The sequence below is a fragment of the Habropoda laboriosa genome, unplaced genomic scaffold, assembly GCF_001263275.1.
Source record: "Habropoda laboriosa isolate 0110345459 unplaced genomic scaffold, ASM126327v1 scaffold147, whole genome shotgun sequence".
Classification (NCBI taxonomy): domain Eukaryota; kingdom Metazoa; phylum Arthropoda; class Insecta; order Hymenoptera; family Apidae; genus Habropoda; species Habropoda laboriosa.
In genome coordinates, this window is record NW_017100256.1 from 681,631 (window position 1) to 704,679 (window position 23,049).

Consider the following 23,049-nt stretch of genomic DNA (forward strand, 5'->3'; position numbering starts at 1 on the left):
AAGTGGAGAGGTTTGAAAATTTGCAGGGGAAAATAAAAGGTTCAGTTCTATGGAAAGTAGTTCGAAGAAAACGTGAAAAAATATATTTAACCCGTTCCCCATGGTAAACGGCTTCATTCATTTATCCTATTGCATAATAAAAATTCGATATTTTTGGAGGCCGTAAAACAGCGCGAAAAAAATTCACGCGTGACATTCAGTTATATAAAAATTAACGAATATGCTTAATTTTTTGGGGTCCCTCGCTTTCACTTTTATTTGCTTGCCAGAAATGTTTGTAATGCCAATTAAAAGTTCCCGAATAAAATGCATAGCAAAGTATACACGGTGCAATAAATAATATGATATACAAGGTGCGTGTAAATAATACAAATAAAGATAAACAGTTGACTGTTGCACAAATAATACAGTCTACGTAATATTGTTATTATTATTATATTAACCCTTTGCACTCGAGTGGCGACTGAGAAGCGACATTATTTTTTTTAGCATCTGGTAAATAACAAATCGAGACATTTTTTAAAGCTAAGATTTACAGAAAAAGAGGTCTACTGGCCTCTCACAAATGTCTAAGCAGTGAAATAGTTTGAAAGAACAAACTTCTAATGAAATGTGTTACAGTTGAAATATATTTCTCAATATATGTGTGATTTATTTCTGTTAAAATTTTAAAAATTTCGTCAATCTTTTAGCAAATACTAAATATCAATTTCGAAGGCAACGAATATTAATTTTTCAGCACAAGTTTTGACTAACATAAATATTTAACAATTTCAAGGGCTTAAATAATTAAATTATTCACAATCGTACAACCAGAATACGCTAAATACATATACGCAATAGAATTTGGCAAAAAAAAAAATGCGATTTAATATTTATAATTTACGTGGGATAGGAAAGGTTCACAGAAAATGACAAGTGTATATAAGAAACGTCCGTAAACCTATAGTCTGATTGGATGTTTTCAAAGTTATCAAGGTCATCTTTAATTTTTCAAATGTAACCCTACAATCTCTCCTTCTTTTTCTTCCTTTTTTAAATTTAGAGCAGTCCTTTCTGCAGTTACTCCTCTAGAGCAGTTCTTTTTCAAACTTACCAAGGTCGCCTAAATTTTTTCAAACGGAACTCTGTAATTTTCTTTCACCTATCTTCTACCAGACAAAAAGACAAACACCGCGGCATACTTTTCCTTATCGTCAGACATTTCTAGGAAAGTATCGTTTGCTATAGATTCCAAATCGAACTATAGTTGGCTATTCACGGGAATTTTGTCGAAATTCATCTCGAAACGGACTGTCGTAATCGTGGCGACCTTCGTATCGCGACGTGAAAAGGCACGTCCGTGTTGTCCGGCACGGAGCCACTTTTCTCATGGGCAAACGTGTCGGACCGCTCTCGACGAATGTCTGAGAAGCACTTTCACCAGCAGACACTTCCTCAACGGCGTCGACGACGATTTTATCCGCCCGATGACCCCCCGCGCCGACGGCTATACGCTCATTCACCGGGTCGCCCTTCTTTTCCCCGGCCACGTTTTCAGAATCGAAGCGCACCTTCTCCCAACGATCCCGAGGAAAGAAGCAACAAGGTCGCGGGGACTGTGGTGCATTGTGTAAACGGTGCCGGAACAATGAAACCGGCGCAAAACCGTCGTGCAATCGACGTTTCCCGTGCGCAATCGTGCTCGAACCAGAGATTTCTTAACGCTTTAATTCTTTATTAGGTCTCGCGAGTTGATGTCGTGGCCTAATGGTGTTTCGCGGCAGAAGGTGATTCGAGTGTTTGCTAATTTCGAACGGTAGACAGGCGAGCTGAGAATTTGCTCGAAAGGGAACTTCGGTGACTTGAAAATTCTGATTGTTTGGAAACTTTGCAGGTTTTTAAAGGAAGGATAGGAAGTGTTGGGCAATTTTCTTTCCTTCTTGCTAACCCTTAAATGTTAACGTGTGTTTCCTTTGTGTATCTTGGAGAGTGTAGAAGATACAAGAAAAATGTTAGAATGAAAATTGAATAGTATATTTTTGGACCTGATGAGAAATCAAAATTTTGTATAACAGGAAGTGGAGAATATTTTTTTATTTAAACAAGATATTTATAGTAATTTCATTGCACAGTTTTGTGGAGTATAAAATATATTAAATGTTTAGTCTAACATTTTTCAAAATTTTCATTTTTAGTTTTGTATAAGGTAAATTTGAATTTCTTTATAATTTCAATTTATTTACCGTAGTCTGTGGATGGATCAATAGATTGAATGATTGTAACAGTTTATAGGTATCATTTTTAAAGCAACCCCTAAACAATTCCTAAAAATATATATTTTTTTAATCGAATAGCGAGATGTGCATTTTTATGTTATTATCACTATACTTTCTCAATTTTACATTCTGTCAAATATGAAATAAAATTTAACGTTACTTTCACCTTACAAACTCACGAGAATGAATCTACCACAAAATTCATTCCAGCGAAATTAATCACGAAAACGAAGAAAGGAACATCGAAAATACGCTAAATAATCGAAAGTACATAACTGAAGCATCCGAATGGTGTCATCTATCGTCTCGATCTACTTCGTTTCTTCTGAACGATATCGTTTACAACCTAGAAAAAAGAACAATTAAACCGAAACACCGTAGGAACAGATCGCTGCAAGGCATCGTTTCTAAAAAAAAATTCCCTTTCTAAATTAAACGGGATGGTAAAATCAGCGATCGGTCAGCAGGCACGTTCACTTCCTATCGTCCGGGGAACGTGAAAGTAACAGTACAGCTCCAATAAGATCAAGTGGAAGCAAGAAGAGAGAAAAAGGAAGAAACAGCAGGAAAAAATGAACAAGAACGATAGGGAGGAAAGTAAGATTAAAGTGGATATTGAGAAACGCGTAAATCATTGATACGTACCCCTAGAGTGCCTTTGTGACGTTGATTTTTTCGACCTAGAATGAACGGAAGGATCGTAAAACGTGAGCTCCTTGAACGAGAGGCACGTGCGTATAGTCGCGGAGAAAGATTTCTCCAGTTTCCGTTGACCCACTGACACTGAATCACCGGTGTTCGTGCGCGACTTATGCCTCCTAGCCAGGGAAGAAAATATGTAACCTTGCATCTAGCTGGCCGCTGTCGAGCCATTATCGTTTGTGGTCGTTTGTGAATGCTATCGAATGTAGCGTTCGTTGTGCACCGAGAATATGGCCCTTAGACGGAGATCGGTTCTCTCGGGATACGGATATTTAGCGCGTACGATACCTGATTTTACGTTAAAAAGAAAAAGAAAAAATATATATATGCCTACTACCGTCATATACTATGGTTCATAAGCATTAGACCCGAGTATTTACGGATACCCGATTATTGAGTATCCGAGTATTTGAATAGCTACTCAATTTAGACCCGAGTGTTTACGGATATCCGAGTCTTGAGTATCCTAATATCCCGAGTATCCGGATTTATGGATATCCAAATCTTGAGTATCCGAGTACTCATTTAGCACTCAGTTTAGACCCTAGTATCCGGATTTACGGATATCCGAATCTTGAGTATCCAAATACTCATTTAGTACTCAATTTAGACCCGAGTTTTTACGGATATCCGAGTCTTGAGTATCCGAGTATTTGAGTAGCTACTCAGTTTAGACCCGAGTGTTTATGGATATCCGAGTCTTGAGTATCCTAGTACTCGTGTAGTACTCAATTTAGACCCGAGTATCCGGATTTATGGATATCTAAATCTTGAGTATCCGAGTACTCATTTAGCACTCAGTTTAGACCCTAGTATCCGGATTTACGGATATCCGAATCTTAAGTATCCAAATACTCATTTAGTACTCAATTTAGACCCGAGTGTTTACGGATATCCGAGTCTTGAGTATCCTAGTACTCGTGTAGTACTCAATTTAGACCCGAGTATCCGGATTTATGGATATCTAAATCTTGAGTATCCGAGTACTCATTTAGCACTCAGTTTAGACCCTAGTATCCGGATTTACGGATATCCGAATCTTAAGTATCCAAATACTCATTTAGTACTCAATTTAGACCCGAGTGTTTACGGATATCCGAGTCTTGAGTATCCTAGTACTCGTGTAGTACTCAATTTAGACCCGAGTATCCGGATTTATGGATATCTAAATCTTGAGTATCCGAGTACTCATTTAGCACTCAGTTTAGACCCTAGTATCCGGATTTACGGATATCCAAATCTTGAGTATCCGAGTATTCGAATAGCTACTTAATTCAGACTCGAGTATCCTGATATTCGCGTGATTTGAATTCGAATATCCTGGATACATCCGTATTACCCTCACGATGAGTCCAGTCGAATCGCGTCAAGTTGTCGCGTGATTTTGTTGGGGATTGATTATAAGTTGAAAGGTATAATTGCAAGGTTTGCTGATCGTTAGGGTTATCTTTTAGAGAGTGACATAAACAATGCTTAACTTGACGGCTCCACAATTTAGAATAATGTATTAAAATGAGCTTTATAATAACGATAAAGGAAAGTAAATATAATTCAATAAAACTTCTGCAACATAGGACTGCTCTTTGCAGAAGAAAAATTTAATTTTTTCTTAAATTTGTTTATGAATTAATTTAATTTCTGTCGAAATTTGTAAGTTAGTTAGTCTTTGGTCTAAATTTGTGAGTTAGTTTAATTTTTAGTAAATAATTCTAATGCAATTCTTGCAATTCTAATTTTCAACACGTGCCACTTTTATATTTCACTATAATTTACAACAAATTCACTTAGATTGAAGGAAAAGTCGAAGTTTCTTTTTGCTTTGGATTGAAGTAAAAGTATGGAAGTTTTCTATTCAACCATTAACCAACAGCGATAGCAATAAATTATTTACACTCTCATTGTGTTACATACGTGCCTAAACATTGTTTATGTAATTCTAGATATATCTTACATTAAGAAAGGCGCTTATTCAACTCGTGTGCATCTAAAGCTTGACATCATTATGTAAAACTTAACATTTCAAACGAATGAAAACATATAAATCACTTTATTAACTTCCTACATTTGTTCACTAAATAGTTATTTTTATGTAACACCAGGATAAAAAAAACTGGTGCTTTTAGCGAAATTCTACTTTTACAAATGCAACTATGATTTCCTCTTTTCGTTGAAATTTAATTACGTAAAAATTTGTAAAATAGATTCAAAAACAGTATCCCTTAATAATAAAATTAATTAATTCCTTAATTAAAATGCTAGATATATATATATAGAGAGAAAAATTTACAGAAGAGGGATTGAAGTTAAAAATATATGACGATATTAATATCTACAATATCTTTTATACATATTCATTTAATAATTAATAATATTGTATCAATATCTCACAAGGAATTGAACCTGATTATTTACATGGTATAAATAATTTTTCTACAGGTGGAGTAGTGAATGAGACATCAAAGTCAAGTTAATTTCTTTAAATGGAACGCTATATTTTTCTACTTCTAATATTTTCTCGCGTAAATATCCTTATATTTTACTAAAAAGTAACTATTCTTGTGGGGTCATTTACCTTATAACAGCACCAGAAATTGCAGCAGAACCGAACAACAGCAAGGAAGATCCTGTCGGTGTAACAATGGTAAAGCGGAAGAAAGTAGAAAATGGATTTAATCAAATTCGTGTGATTTTCTTCCACGAAATATTACCCAATACAGCATTTGAGATAGAAACGCAGCTAGCGAATGGACAACGTAACGTTGATCCAAGCATTCAGATCAATTTCTAACAAACCAGATACACAACAACGAGGCAACGATTAAGAATGCATTTGAGGAATTTGTTGCAAAAATTCATATTTTTATAACAACAGGCTGCATTCGCTTAGAATTCGTCGTCAGAAATGTGTCGAATCTACTGTAGCTTTTTTTAAATTAATTTTCAAGTTTAAAGTTTCATTTATGAATTTCATTTGAGTTTCATTTCACGTGCAACGACTTCATTTATTTTCTATTCACCTGATAACGTGAAAATATTCGAATACCGATACACAAATTCGTATAACACTGTTACTCTTGAAATTTGACAAATTTTTGTCGTATTACGTACACTACCGGCCAAATGTTTGGAATCACTATGCATTGCAAGTTGCACCAGAATTCTCAAAAAAAAAAAAAGTTAGCATTTGTAATAATTTTTAACGAATTTTCTATCATTCAAATCAATTGAAATGAGGTAAAGTGCTATTGATCTCCACAACATCAATTTCAAGTCAATGAAGAATTAGTAGCGGATTCAATATTGATGTAAATTGGCAGGTGATTCCAAATTTTTCGCCGATAGTGTATGTACTGTTACACCCCCAAATATTTTCCAAATATTTTTTAGTCGCAACCCGAAGTCCATCTTCCCAGAACCCTTAAATAGCCCTATTTTCTCCATTTCCGCGTTCATTCTCTGGTTTACCATTCGACGTAACCAGTCACGTAACGTCAAAGTCTCCGTTAAATAAAGTTCCGTTTCTACGCAACGACGATCCTTAAGTGTTTTAATTCAGCGTTACCCCAATATCTGCTCCTAGTTTCGAGGAATTGGAGCAAACCGGGCATCACAGTACGAATTCTGCGTATCGAACGTTAAGTACTTTCTTCGAAGTAAATCCACTCATCTGGCTTGAAACAGCAGTATCTGAGTTAACAGAAGGGACAGACTATTGGATTATGGGTTTTATGAATTATGAAATAATGAAATATATTGTCAGAAAGTACTCTAACTCGGAGTAGGGTGGGCGTAAAATTAATTAAACGTGTCTACGTTTTTACAATAGTATATGTTATTAAAAGTCTATGTCCGCGTTATCTGAGCGTCGTTCGCAAAAGTATGCTTCGAGAGTCTCGTGAAGAGCGAGGACGCGTCGTCCTGCCGATCCCTGTCCACCCCTACGCGAACAGGCCCAGGGAAAGTCCCAAAGGGGCGGAGTCACCCCCACCAAGCGCGCTGGGCCTGGCTTCGAGATGCTCGCTTCACCGTCTTCGGGACGGATTTTCTCACAATTTCTTATTTTAAACTATAATCTTTATTATACACAAGGAAGGTTCGCTGTTCCAAGTTGCTAGCAAGAGCACTGTACACGGACTGAGAACGTTCCAACGCAACGCCCGAAAATTGCCCGCGACCCCGCTTGGGACCGAAGGGCCTTTTGCCGCGTATCATAAACACTTAGGTTTAAAACTAAACAGATGTAGCAATGCCAAACGGAACGCACGCAAAAGAAACACATACTTCTTAGGGAAGGCTTTAGATTTAATTTTTGTTATATTTATCTAGCTTATAAATCTAACACAGGACAGTTGAAAACCGTAGAAGAAATTTGTTTTTTACGTTGAATTCTTGTTAGACGCCAAGCTCTAACGGCAAGTACTTACGTAGAGAAGGAAATTGTCCGGACTGGATTAGGAAGCGGCGACGAAACTTCCGCGTAACAGCCATATAAGTCGATAGCGAGAAAACAAGGAATGAAAATCTGTGTCTGGACGAAGCTTAATTGCAGGCTGATTGATCGCTATTAATCGCAGGCGTGGTGAGTCGATCGCTAGGACAAAGTGAAATCTATAAACCGTCTACATAGTTAGAAAATTACCTAGCATGTGGTTAATTGAATTAATCGATGACTTTCTTACGTATATATGTACCTATGTACGTGCGTCAGAGTGTTTCTTTGGAAACGTGGAGACGAGAATATTTGAGAACTCCTTCCGCAATAATAGTTTAAACAAATGACCGATAGACTAGTTGACAGAAAGAAAATTACCTTTCTACGGGTTATAGATTCTTTTAATTGCAACAATTTTATTGATATCTGTGATAATAGTCTGAGGAAGAATTATAGTCTGAATATTACAGTCTGAAGAAGAATTACAGTTTAAATTTTGTAATCTGAAAAAGAATTATAGTCTTAATCTTGTCATCTGAAGAAGAATTATAGTGTGAATCTTATAGTCTGAAGAAAATGTATAGTGTGAATCTTATAGTCTGAAGAAATATTATAGTCTGAAAAATTATAATCTGAATCATATAGTCTAAAGAAGAATTATAGTTTGAATTTTGTAATCTAGAGAAGAATTATAGTTTGGGTCTTATAGTCTGAAGAAAAGTTATAGCCTGTATCTTATAGTCTGAAGAATTATAGTCTAAATCTTACAGTCTGAATCTTGTAATCTAAAGAAAAATGACAGTGTGAATCTTACAGTCTGAGGAATAATTATAGTCTGAATCTTATAGTCTGAAGAAGAATTAAACATAAAATAAGTAGGTACATTTAACAACACAGGACACGTTCTGTCAGCATAAATTTATCTCAACAACAATGTGAAGAACATTTATTATCAACACCTAACAACAAAAGTACTTTATACCTGCAGAATGCTTTAACATAGATATAAAATTTTCCAAAATTAATTTCTCAATTACTCAACAAACGTGACAAATCTCAAGTAAATGTTCATCCCTGATTTATTTATATAAGAATTTAACATCAACCAATTATTTGATTTTTGCTCAGAATTAATACACGCATTTAAGATCACTTTCTTTCATTTTCAGAACCAAATAGACACACAAATCTATTACTTATACGAGAAAAAGACAATAACTGTAGCCGGATGCTCTTTTACATAAGAATGTGAAAGTTCCGCGAGTTAAGAAATGAGGATCAAAAAACGTACACTTCTCGTGAAAATTAGAACGTCGCGATACAGAAGTGCTACTGTCTTATTCTCTGTTCTTGTCTTTTGACATTGAATTGGTTCGAACAAGCGGTAAGGAAAGTTTCATGCATCGGCGAGCAGAGAAGTGAGCGTTCATTGAATGTGGTGAAGGTGAACAAACTGTAGAAAAATACAAAGTCACTTGCACCATTGTGCTTATTGGAAACAATGACGTGGTTCGTTCCAGTTTTAAACGATCGAGTAGCACAGCTGACAGTAGAATTTAGAGAAAAAATATTTGAAACACCATTTTAAATAGTAGATGCTGCATATACTGTTCAAATAAAATTCTACTTTAAATAGGAAAGAAAATTTAGGCAAATAAAATATTTCTTTTCGAATAAACTCAAGTATAAAATGAAATATTTCAACCTTGCATTTCAAATATTTATTTACGTATTTCTAATCGACATTTGTAACATTCGTTTGTTTGAAGTAATTAGTGTAAAATTATATCTAAATTTATCTCCGTGCATTTTTAGATTTTTTTCTTTGCAAACACATTTATACCTTTTCAAAGTTGCCAAGTTTATTTTTTACTTACAAGATTGATTCATTAAATTCGTAGCTGTAATTTTGAAATACTTCAAGAAGCAGTAGTAAATTTAATTTAATGCTCGAAAAGATATGCATATAAATGTAGAATATTTTTCGTAATTATTTAAATGATCGCACGGGAAATAAAAATGAACGCAACATATTGCAATCTTCAGGACCTTCACATTTAAGATACGCAATAAATATTGCCTCATAGTAATAGAAATCAGCGTATATATTCTACTTAACAATCTTCGAACCTTGAATACACTTTATGTTTCGTTTTGCAAATGTAGGTAATCAACACGTACAAATATCGCTAACATGATTAAGTATCTCCTGAGGAACAAAAGTGTCCGAAATGTGATCCGAAAGGTTGTAAGAAATAAGTGCAAATATGAAAAATTTAAATGCCCTACATGAATTTGTCGTTCGCTCGTGGGGCCAAAAATGATCATTTTTTAACATCTTCCTTTATAATTCGACTAATTGCTACTGATATATGTACTTCATCTCGAAAACATTTTAGCTCACGAGAAGAAACTTCGTGACTGATTACAATTTTATATCCTGATGGAAGAAGCGAAAAATAATTCTTATTGTAACGAATAAAATATGACTTATGAAGTATGTTACGCGTATAAATTAATTCCGTGCTTTTTTCACAAAGTTCTGACGGCTTTATCGACTAAAAATCGCCATATTTTTTCGCCGAATTCCTCGGTTACTCAATACGTAAATGGTCATCGAAAATAGTGGAGATCATTTCGAATATTAAAACGGTGCTTATTTATTCGTAAATAAATACTGAAATTTGTGAGAAAAAGGCACCGAATTAATTTGTACACCTAACAGATAAGTACTAGGCGTAGGAATGAGTAAAAGACCTGTTAAAGACCTTTTGCCACTTTTCCAATTATGCGATTCATTTCTACACCCAAATCCACGATAATACCTAACTCCCAAGTCACGCGGCGTTCCACAAAGAGTGAAAATTTCTAACTTAAAAAATTTCAAAAGTTTCTCAATCGTCGTTTCATTTCCACCAACTTCTTATCACTTCCCCATCCGAATTAGTGCCACTTCAGCAAAACACCGAAGAATCTACCCTAGATCAGATTATCCACCCAAGATCCTCTATTGCACGTTTTCCAAACTCGAAGCGACAAGTTCATCGCGTTTCTTCCAACCCGTGCACCCATTGTCTGCAATTCCACGCCTTTGGAACAACAGTTTAATCAAAGCATCTCGCCCCTTGGTTGAAAAGATCGACGAGGCAGATTGAAAGCGCGAGCCGAATCCGGGACGGCGCGGCGCGCGTAAATGCGATCGTTCGCATACTCAACGAGCCATCTGCACGCGCGTTTCCCACGCACTTGAAAATTTCCATACAAACAAACGACACGGTCGTTCGAAGAAAAATAACGAGTCTTTATTAAACAGGTTCTCTTTCTTCCAAGCGACTTTCTTAACGCTTTCGAAAGCCGTGAAAGGAATTTCATACAGCGTCCCCTCGATAACAGCTCCTCCTCGATACGTGTACCTCAATTTCGTCCACTTTCCTGGCGACCCTTCCTCGAGATCCTCTCCTCCGACACATCTTTCCCGAGGAAATTCAAAAATTCGCCAACGGCGGGAAAAACGCGACGACAGATCGAATTCGTCGATTCGCGCGGAAAACAAGGTCGACTCACCCTCGGGATTCACAAACTTGCTCCTCTCCGGCCTGGTTTCCGCTCTGCCTTCAGGGGAACCGGACAGACCCACCTTTTTCCTCTGTCCACCTACATGTACGCGATATCGCCGAAAGTCGAAATCGAAAGGCCAGTGTCTCCCAACCGGTGTACCATCGAAATCTCCTTTCTTTGTGTCCGTTGCCTCTAGGAATATTAGGGGTACTTTCTAACGACGGATCGACAGTGGAAACCTGATTTCTCGATGAACAGGTTAGAGAGCATCTTTTCTTCAGATCGTTAAAGCTCGAATACGACGACAGCGTAAGATTGCAGGATGAAATTATTGGGTCTACGTTGGGAAATTGTACCGTTGCACTGGATCAACCCTTTCTACTGCAATTTCCAGGCAAATGTGAACAAACGTGCAATTTAATTTCTCTATGTTTTGTAGGTTGACGGTTAACGTGGAAACTTGCACTCTTGCTTCTCTTACCAGTATTAGTGTTTCTTTTTTAATTCATTTTTTGCACTCTTTACAGCGGGCGAGCAGATTGTTAGAGCCACCTGTAAGAAATTGACCGTTTTACGTTATAACGATTAATTTTTAAATGAAAACTTAGGTACACTGAATCTCTATTTTGTTTTTTTCATAAAGAGTTGATGTTTACAAATTGCAAGTATAAGTACACTTGGTAATACTTTAGGCAATGTTATCTGTCGTATGAACGTTATTTTGCATAAGTACTGTAAATCGCCACTTGAGAACCGCGTGTTACAGTTTTCTTCGTTTGTAGATCTTGAGTATTTGAATGTTTATTGCTGCGTTTTTACTGCTTATAGTGCCTAGTAAATTACTTGAAATGTATCGCAGAAATGTAATTGCAGCAAAACTGTTGCCATGATTTGAGCTGTTCTGCTTATCAAAAATAAAAAGATCCAATTGATTCTTATTTAGTATGCGTGTCGCTATGGTCGGTAGTAGAATAAAAGAAAAATATTGAAAATTCAAAAAATGGCGGCACTTTGAATACGAAGTACCGATTTTTTCGACTTTTTTCCGTCTTTCAGAGGCTCTAAAAATCAGAAAAATGTATATTTTGGCATAATCCTACTATCGACCATAGCCACGCATGTTCTGAAGAGATGTGCAATATTTGAGTTCGATTGGTTCAGATTTTTTCGACTTTTTTCCGTCTTTCAGAGGCTCTAAAAATCAGAAAAATGTATATTTTGGCATAATTCTACTATCGACCATAGCCACGCATGTTCTGAAGAGATGTGCAATATTTGAGTTCGATTGGTTCAGTAGTTTTTCCCAGATCGTGGCAACCATTTCAGAAAACATGGTTCCGAGAAAAACGCGTTTAAAGTTTTCAGTGCAATTTAGATTCTTCTTTGACGTGTCACACTAGACGAGCTATAACTTCATTATTTTATTGAATACAACTATAAAACTTGAGGAGTACACTCTTAAAGAGTTGTACTTTCGATACCCCCTTAAGCTCGATGGGACGTTCAGGTCAGATCGGCGGTTACAAGTGAAGTTCGAACGCTTTTATTGACTTCTAGCGCCTACCAGCCAACAAGTTCATTCATTAATCTTTTCCGTTAATGTTATAACACCAAGTGCGAGCGTACAAATGGAAGAAGCAAACGATTCGAAGGATATTACGTGGTTACAGATGTTGGATGTGTACGAATCAATCTTACGTGTACTTAGAAATAACTAAGTATTTCTTGTTACTATTAACTCAGGATTGAGAAATATTCCTTCTGGTTTTATATGACAGATTATCTTAGCCTGTTTTACCTTTCCTCAACAAAGGGAAATAAACGCGAGTTTGTGTGATCCTTGTGTGCGTCTCGTGACATAGATAAATATTCAGAGTGAAATGTAGAATATCATTTCATTTTTGCAACAGTTTGACGGTATAGTGTTTCTTACAGAAATTCACAGTTTGCGTTCAAAATGAATAATTGCTTTATCTAAATTCGCAATTAGAATAATTGGAATTACCAATTTGTCGCGAAATTTGAATAATTTTAAGTTTCTTTCACTATGAAATATTTTCATAATTACAACACTTTGTTGGCAATAGCAAACAGTGGACAGTTTAAATCAAATTCAGGTAGAAATTCTGACATCCCTATGTCAGATCTATTCGACAATATTTAGTTTAATAAAAGCACTAGAACTACCGATCAGGTCAAAATGACCCATTAGCATCTTCCGAGAAAACCTGAATGTTCAATACTGTAACTTTCCGAATTTCTTTTTTACAGGTATGCTTCTATTTGTATCGATATGAATCGAATTCTCCATTTATGGTTTATTTACGTAAAAATTCACTTTTGTAAAGTCGGTAACGTGTCATTCTGACTCAGATGGTAATTCTAGTGTTAAAATCGTGATAAATGATCGAATCGCGTTAAAACAGCGGTAGAAAATTTCTGTAACATCGTGTTATCAGAAAAACGTCGTTTCTCGACAATTCTCTGGAATTGCATTATGCACGTGAAAGAATACACGAAACCTTGGTATTACGTGCATCGAATATCTATTTTTACAAGTGACCAAAAAGAGTATGAAACAAAGATATTAAAAAAGGAGAATAACGAAAGACCATTTCAACACGATTTATGGTATGAAAGGTCAACGATTACGAAGTAATCGATGTTTTCTTCTTGGAGATCCTCCTCGTTCCTCGCAACTCACGATCACCCACACACCCGGCTCACTTTCGAAAAATTCCACTTAATTCAGTCGTTCTCAACTCTCCATTCTCTCCTTTGTTTCCTAATAATTCGTTTCTCCGTTTCCATAATCCTTTATCCTTTATGATCCTTTAATTGTAAATCGTTGATACCTATACCTAACGTAATGCATCCTGTTGAAGCGAAAGAAACACAGTATTCTAACTCTTTTGCTTAAAGCGACTGATTTAATCTTCACCGTTTATTTTCAGTTTCCAGGTGTGGTAGTAGTTCCGAATTTTATCCAAGGTGTTTTGTAGGTCTATTTGTATTTGTGAGAGTTCGAGGTGTTTAATGCATGTTAACAAGTCGTCCGCGAATGCTATGGCGAATTTGGTGTCTCCGTTACTTAGGTTCTATAGTTGTAACAGACAGTTGATAAACATGTTAAACAAGGTGGAGGAATTTACGGCGCCTTTTTGGAAGAAAGGGTAGATTTTAAGAATGTTCACTTCCTGAAAAGATTTGACTTGAAATTTTCCTCGATTCTATGTCAATACTGAGGAATTTTCCAGTGGGAATTGACTCCACACTTTGAAAATCAATTAGACAAATTTAGTGAGTGTTTTTTTTTTTCCTATAAGGTAGTTAAGAAGAATATAAAATAATTTTTTCAGAACTGATCAGAATGCAACTTGACATTTCTTACTACTAAAATTCGTTAAACTCGAGTTTCTTAACTTCACAATCTTGAAAAAGTGTGCAAACTTAAAAAGTCTCAACTTCCTGACAAGATTTCACTTGAAACTGTTCTCAATTTTTTAATTAAACGCTTGAAAAAAAGAATCAACGAAAGTAAAAATTAAATCAAATTTTAACTTCAAATTTCTTATCGCTAAAATTCGTTAAACTCGAGTTTCTTAACTTCACAGTCTTGAAAAAGTGTGCAAACTTAAAAAGTCTCAACTTCCTGACAAGATTTCACTTGAAATTGTTAATATTATTAAATAAAATTAAATTTAAACTTAATATTTCTTATCACTAAAATGAAAATCAACTACAAATCGTCAATTCTGCCAACCTGTCTTACCAACGACGATAAAATCCCCAGCACACAGCCTCAGAAATCGTTCTTACCGCATAAAAAATTTCACCGAGGATGATCGTCGAGAAATTCTTTTTTTAGAATCGCGTGCGTTTGTTTCACGCGGAAAGATGGTGTCGCAAGCGGCATACATACATTATGTACGTGTAACAGGTTCGCAACACGTTTGCCGGTCCGATGATCTTACTACGAGAACGGGACGAAAAGGAAATCGATGTTGTAAATAAAGTTCTCTGTGCGTAACCCGCGCGCGGTAGTTGAGATTGCCGGTAAAACGCGCGCCGATCGTAGCGGAGAAAAATTCTCGAGCTCGATCTTCGAGCAAATCTTCTCGCTGCTCTTGATCTTTCGCGGCCTTTCTCTCTCTCTCTCTCTTTCTCTCTCTCTAGCTCTATCTCTTTCTTCCTGTCTTCATTTAACGCTGAAATCTCTCTTGCTCCCGCAGAGAAAGTACACGCGATTCAACGGAGACATTCGAAAGATACCTGGAAGTATTTTTCGTACGAGAATCCTGTTTCTTCGAGTCTCTGTTATTGCAGGTACACGTTGTGTTATGTGGTGGCATGTGTGTATGGATGTCGATGGTTTTTTGATAATATGAATTATTAATATTGACTGATAGAGAGAATTTGATGTGGGAAATAGGGGAAAATGAAAATGTGTGAAATGGATGCAGGTTGTATGGAAATGTACACTACCGGCCAAATGTTTGGAATCACTGTGCATTGCAAGTTGCACCAGAATTCTCAAAAAAAAAAGTTAGCATTTGTAATAATTTTTCAACGAATTTTCTATCATTCAAATCAATCGAAATGATGTAAAGTGCTGTTGGTCTCCACAACATTAATTTCAAATCAATGAAGAATTAGTAGCAGATTCGATATTAATATAAATTGGCAGGTGATTCCAAATTTTTCGCCGGTAGTGTATATATTATGCTGTTTGTGAGTATTGGGAGAGTTACTGAATGTGAAATGTATTGAAAGATACCGAATTCTAGTGGATCTACTGAAATCTGCTGAATTTTGGCTGGAATTTTTTAGAATCTACCGAAATGTGCAGAATTTTATTAATCTACTGTATCTTAGCGATGTCTGTTGAAATCTTTCGAAACTTACGGAGATCTAGTGAATTCTACTGAAATCGATTGAAATTTACTGAACTCTGCTAAAATCTACCGAGATCTGACGAATTTTATTAAAATCACTTGCAGTGATGTCTATTGAAATCTTGTGAATCCTACGGAAAACTATTAAAATCTACTGAATTCTACTGAAATCTAGTGAATTCTACCGAGGTCTACTGAAATCTACTTAGATCTGAAGAATTCTATTAAAATCACCTGTACTAATATTTATTGAAATCTTCTGAATCCTACGGAAAGCTACTAAAATCTACTAAAATCTACCGAATTTTACTGAATTCTACTGAAATCTATTGAACTCTGCTGAAGTCGCCCAAAATCTACTGTAATCTACTTAAGGAATGTGAAGCAAGCCTCTTTATAATTACAAAATTAACACAAAGTTATTCGACTCACAAAAGTCATTGTAAAATTATTAAGATCCTAAAAAAAATTATTCATTCTATAATCCTAGATATAAAAATACGAGTAGGTACATACATATTTAAAATGTAATTTAAATCGTACAATACTTTCTACACGAACATAATAAGCGTCCTAATACTTACGAACGGTAGCCTATGTGTATAACTCTATAAGTAAACTTGACATACAAACATAATGGAAGAGGACTCGTGCAAACATGTTTCTCTCGACGAATATGAGAATGCTCTCACTCGGAAGTAAGGTCAGGTTTTTCGTTATTTTGAGATGGTGAACATATTTTCCTCGAGTTGGCATAAAATTTGCAATGTTTACAAAGGTTAACGACAGAGTTAGAAGGGAAATGTGAGATTAAATACAAATAGGAGTACGAAATTTAAAAATTTTACTGATAAACATGAAGCTTACTTTGCAAGGATAAGAAAGATTTTTGAAAAGAATAACAATTACCGACTGAAGGTACAAGGATATTTCGATACATCTGTGGAAAAATTTTGTTATTTTACCTGTTTGTTAAATTTTAGTATATTTTTTGTCACATTTTATTAATAAGTAGGAAGCTTATTTGGCAAGAATAAGAAAAATATTTTAGAGAACAAAAAGTATCTGCCCAATGCATAAGAATATTTTAGTACGTGTGTGGGAAAGTTTTGTTATTTCACCTGTTTACTTTTTAAAACGGTACAACAGGAATGCAGAAACGAGTCTATAATGTTATTACGTAAAGGTAAAACGTCGATTGTTACCGACGAAACCTGTGTAATATATTTATTCATAGCAGTAAGATAATCGATGGCAGCGTAGATATATTTTTAATATACTAAAATTCGTGAAAAAATTCTTAAGGTTAACAGTTTTCTGGAAATTTTTGTCAAACATCCAATGCATTCTATAATATTCTGAAACGTTTTTCGCAGTAATTGAAATTAACTTATTTATGAAAAAGTTCTGTAAAATTTGCCAATTTTCTTCTTTACGGCGAATTTGTGAAAAAAATTGTACGACCCTCCCCACAACCTTCAAATGGAACATCTTCTACATGTCTACTAAAATTCAGCGACAACGCAAAGTAAATCTCATTAATTGCATCTATTTGTTTGTTTCAGGTGTAGCTTGGGACTGCTGTCCACCGTATTTCTTGTGGCATTAGCAATTACAACACCTGTTCATCATTTCGATATTGCAGGTAAATAGGTGCATACCGATTTTTAAACCGTGTTTCAAAAATATGTATTTTACCTCAATGCGAAAAAACGAGCATGAATAAAACGTGGAAAATGCTTTTAGTAATACGTGAAACGATAAATAAAACATTGTTCCGAGAGAAGTGTGAGTAAAAAACGATTTTCTGTAGAAATATAATTTTTGTGGAATAAGAAAGAACGAAAAAGACTGCAAAAGGTAGAAAAGATATTTAATCGTAAAAGAAAATGAAAGGGTTTCGTGAAATGGGGGAAACATTAGCCTTAAAAAATTACCAAATACCGTTAGAAATGTTTAATAATTTCTTTTTAGGCAGTAATTTCTGTCTTTCTGGATGTTATTCACAAATTGTTTAATTATTGAAATTTTCCCAAAAAAACATTTCTCGAACTTCGAGAAATCCAAAGAATCTTTCGAAATTGAACGTAGACTTTACTACCGAAATCCAGTTCTAAAATATGCGCGTCGAAGATTCGTGGACCATTTTCTTCTTTTCTCTTTCAACGGCCAAATAAGTGTTGCTCAATGGAAAAGACGCGTGACTGTTGCTGTTACAAATTTGAGAGGAGCTGGTGGGAAACAATAGTGAGATTCCTCTCACGCCGCTACAAAAATCGGTTGTTGTTGATCGCGGTGATGGTAGAGATGGGTTACGTCATAAAATTGACTCGGAGAGAATATCTCGTTAGTATTAAGGAGCTCGTTAGCGTAATCATCCTTTATTCACTGTGCGTCGCCAAATAGTTCCTTGGTACTTCGTTAAAATCACTTCTAATATCGTCAGCTTCTGAACCATTATGCAGATACATCGTAATTACCCGATTAATAGTGACTTTTATCTTCATTGCAGCCGTGTAATCACTCATCGTGTTAACGCAAAGCTTCTCGTAAAGTAGCGTACAACTTCCTTCGCCGATACTTTTACGCGATCGAATTTTAAGATCGAGGAAAATCGATTTAACCTCTTCAGGGATAATTCTTCTCCCTTCGACAGCGATTAAACTACTTTCCTTAACCCTAGAGCGATTTTCGTTTTGACTGTACACTTAAGACTTTTGGGTGAAAAAGGACCTAAGACCTTACGTGTAATAATTTTTATTTCCAACGCGGCATATGAACCTAGACAATAAACGTTTAAAATAGTGTCAAGGAACGTACACTTGGTAACAGGAAAAATGACTAAAAATATAAAAAGGCGGTGGGTCAAGAAAGACCCGAAGACCGTTCTAGGGTTAAGAGATTTTGGGAGATTGTGTTTTTCATATCTTCCCTATGGCAGATATTGGAATTTTCGGAAAATTTGAAGGTACACATATGTATCGGTGTCCCTGAAGAGGTTATGGTTTATTAACGAAAAGTGTTTAACCCTTTCGCTGTTTAGTCCGTACGACGTACGGGCAGAGCGGAGAGCGACCGTCTTATCGCTTAATTCGTTTCGTTGGAAACGAAACAAAAAAGAAATCCAAAAACAATAAGAAAAAAAAAAGAAAACGAAGGAAAACGAATAAGGAAAGATACACGGTATTATTGTGAAGAATGCACGCATACCGTGCTTAAAAATTTACCATGCTCGGACTAATTATTAGAATATCTTTAGAAACAACAGTGAAACACAGGTAAAATATGCTTTTTTTCGCATTTTTATCATAAACAGAAGCAATACTAATTATAAAAAAAAGTCCAACATTTTTTGACCGCTTTTTGTTATTTTAGTGAACAGCGAAAGGGTTAATAATCGACGTGAACTCGGCTTGATAATTTTACTCATTTGTGTTTCGTTAATTTTATCACGTAGATTTAATTGGATTTTTCATATTTAGTTACTCTAATTTGCATACAAACGCATTTACATAAATGAAACGTTACAAATACTAATATTATGTATTTTTCTCCTTTCAAAATGATTCACTATTTACCAAGCTACTTAATATTTCCTATATTTGAAGTAAAAACACGTTTTCTAATTTTTTTTTTTAATAATGTCATCCTTGGAATTTCATCTGCATTGGAATAATTACGACTTGACGGTATAAATAAATTGGACATTATGAAGCAAGTATCGCGTTTTCGTTGATTTCTTTGTATATTTGCAATGAGTTTATTCTTCGTTCGCAGATTATGTCTACGGGGTGGACGATGATTTACAAGCGAGAGCACGTGCAGGAATCGAGGCCGAAAGGTTTACTTACCAAACAAAGACTAGGTAAGTTTCTTTATTTAGTATTCGATGTTTCATGGAAACATTGTGCAAACCTATTTTCGATTCTTATCGTATCGACCTTTCGTTAATTGTTTTATCATTTCACAAGGTATCTGAAATTTCTGAAAAATAAAGCTAGTTTTCTTCTTCATTTTTTCCATAATTTCTCGCCAATGATAATTATTTCCAATTCTCTCGCTAAATGACGTTTTCAATTTTTACCTTTCAACGACTAACAAAATTTCTACAAAACTGAAATTGATATTTACGAGAATATTCAATTATTATTGTTAACGCAATAAAATTTGCTTTACGTTTATTTTTTTTATTTGCTTTACTTAAATTTTTGTACGTTTAAATGCTTAACAAATTTGATTAAACTTAAAATTTGAAACGTTACTTCTCAAAAATTTCTTAAGAATATGATTAGAAGCACTTTTAATCATCATCGATCAGAAACATTAGCTGAATTGTAAATAGTGACGATAAGTATCGGTTCTTATCTTTCATTTTGTCGACTTTTGTCTTTCATTGTGCAATTCGAGACGCATTGCTTTTCATTCAAGACAACAAGGTAGTTTCGCTAGGTTCGATGAAATCGACCAATTTGCGGCTGGTTTCAATGAATTTTCTATGCTACAAATATCGAAGGTCGATTGCTACATCGAATTTATAATGAACTTGGTCACAATTGAGTTAATACAACTTCTATAACTGTAATTTATTCACCTTACTACGCATCGTAAACCATCGAATATTCTGTTCAATTTTCACTGAAAGCACAATTTATACAACATTTCTGATATGTTTGTATTTTTTTCTTTAACGAGTACAGTATTTACAATCTGTTCAAAACGAACAATAATTTGCAATTACACGCAGAGAACGTTCCATTGAAAGTTCTTCTTCTTTTTAATTAACTATATTAACTTGTTTGAAATTTGTACAAAATGAAAAAATTCGAAAAACGAAGTTACAACAAAACTCACAGTAACACAACCAAAGAGATTCTGTATTATTATAAAACATATTTCACTGTTTCCAATTTGTTCCAACGTGTATTAAAGATCTTTTCACCAAGAACAATTCAATTTAAACGTTTCTAAAAAATTAAACAATTGACATGCTTATCGAAAAAAATCGTAGATTAAATCTTCTAGCAGAAGAGGATTCCCAATACCTCCTCCATTTTGTAACACTCTTACTTCGTAAAAATTGGAAAAAAAAGCTAAAAGTTACATTCACATCCTCCGAAAAAATTGAAGCTTTTCATTCAGTAGTTACCTAAGAAAAAAATTTCCAAATTTCTACCAATTTTTGGAAGCCTCGTGGTGGTGAATCCCCTTAATACACCTGTACAGGTGTACTTAAAGTACACGTGAAAATAGGGAGCTCTAATTTCCAAATACACAGCCGAAACAAACGACCAGTTCATTAACCTAAATACCTCAACTGTCTACCCCTAATCGAGCGATCAAATATCGTAAACACTTGAGTCTGTCGTACGGACAAAAGGTTTCACGGCAAACCCCGCTATTCTTCGTTAAACCGTCGCTACGCTAACACGTCATTAACCGCACAATGTCCCTTGCATCCCTTTCATCTCCGACAGCCGCTTTATTTTCCCGCGCGGTTGCGCAACACCGTTTTCCATGGAAGTTAAGGCGTCCGTAGAGAAAGCCGCAAACCGGTCACCGAATTAAAACGGCAGATTAAAAGCGCATCACGGCAAAGAAAGAACCGTATCATTGCAGCACACATCTAGGAATCGCGAGCGTAATTACGGCTGAACTGCATGATACACCTTTCGCCAAATCTGTGCAGAGGAATTCCCCAATGCGGAAAGTGAATCAGAATTACAGGAAAACACGAGATATCGTTACGCAAAGTCGACTTCGTAGTTATTAGAAATGTCGAATTTCACGTGGTCATTTGAAAGATATTCGATTTTTCCACTTTTATCTCATCTACGTTTTTATCGTATCTTTAACGCTGTGATTGTTAACGTTGAGCTTGTCCGCTGTTCGTTCTACCGCCAACGCGACGATAATACGAAAATAATGAGAAATCTCTGATAACGTGGATTCACAGCGATCGAAAGTGTTTAATTCCGAGTATACAGGGTGAGAAGTAAATAGGCGGCCAAACTTTGGTACCGTATTGTAGTCTTCCTAAGGGTGGAGAAAAGTGAGGTTAGGTTGCGTCCCGAAATTCTTCTTTTCAAAGATATAAATACATTTTTTACATCGAAATTTCACGAAAATTGCACTGGTGACGTCGAAATAGGTAGCCAAACTTTGGTACCGTATTCTACTCTTCCTAAGGGTGGAGAAAAGTTAGGTTAGGTTGGGTCCCGAAATTCTTCTCTTCTGAGATATAACACTTCTTTTTTACATCGAAATTTCACACGAATTGCACGCTCTCCTGATTTATCCCTTTTGAATTTTTATTTATGGGGAGATCTGAAAAGTTCAGTTTGTGATAATAAAATTACCGATAGCCTAGAAACACTGACAAACTCAGTTATTGCCACATGTGACAAAATTCGGAATACACCAGGAATTTTTTAACGTCTTCGACAGTCTATGAAACGTGGATGCGAAGCATGTGTAGTTGCAGAAAGAAATAATTTTCAGTAATTTCTTTAAGTAAGTTTTAAGAATTCCTACAATACACTATCGTAAATAAAAAGTGTTATGTACCTCGGAAAGGAAGAATTTCCGAACCTGTATTAACCGTTTCGTGATCGAATTATGTTTTTTAAGAATTTATTATTTATTTAACGATCGTTGCGTCTGTAATGGATACTAAATTGAGATTAATTTGTGTTTGAATACTCAAGTGAGATATATGCGTCTCACTGATCAAGAAAGGGTTAATTGACCATTTGTCATCCTTAGGAAGAGTGGAATGCAGTAGCAAAGTTCATTCACCTATTTCGGTGTCACCCTGTATATTCGAGTCTTTAGTTTGATTTACCGGTAATGCTCAATTTTTTGACAGTTTAATGCTACAAAGATTAATGCATTTTATGCAATTACCGTTGTGTGTTATAGTTTATGTAAGATGTGTTTTATTGTGGCGTGTAATTTGCTACGATTTAGTGTAATTTGTTAGTTTTTGTGGACTCGCGGGGCTTCGGTAGTTGAGGTTAAATCTTAATGTTTAGTACTTCCTGAATCGTTCACACATAAATAAAATACAAATTACCAGAAGATTGAGTAAAAATGTCTGGACATGGATCACATTTTTTGTGAATTATGATTGTCAATTATTAAGATAATAGCATAATTTTTTTTATTATAATTATAGATGAACCTGTTACTTCTTTAATGTTAGATG

At 35.3% G+C, this 23,049-nt stretch overlaps 1 protein-coding gene across 1 annotated transcript in view; it reads left to right on the forward strand.

Moving 5' to 3' along the window:
- Window positions 1–2,830: 2,830 nt before the first annotated feature.
- Window positions 2,831–23,049, forward strand: part of LOC108572563 — a 41,627-nt gene continuing 21,408 nt past the window's right edge. The window contains 5 exon segments of the mRNA XM_017934822.1: window positions 2,831–2,855; window positions 3,391–3,609; window positions 3,698–4,205; window positions 17,411–17,490; window positions 19,623–19,710. Coding sequence (XP_017790311.1) covers window positions 2,831–2,855; window positions 3,391–3,609; window positions 3,698–4,205; window positions 17,411–17,490; window positions 19,623–19,710 — 920 coding nt within the window.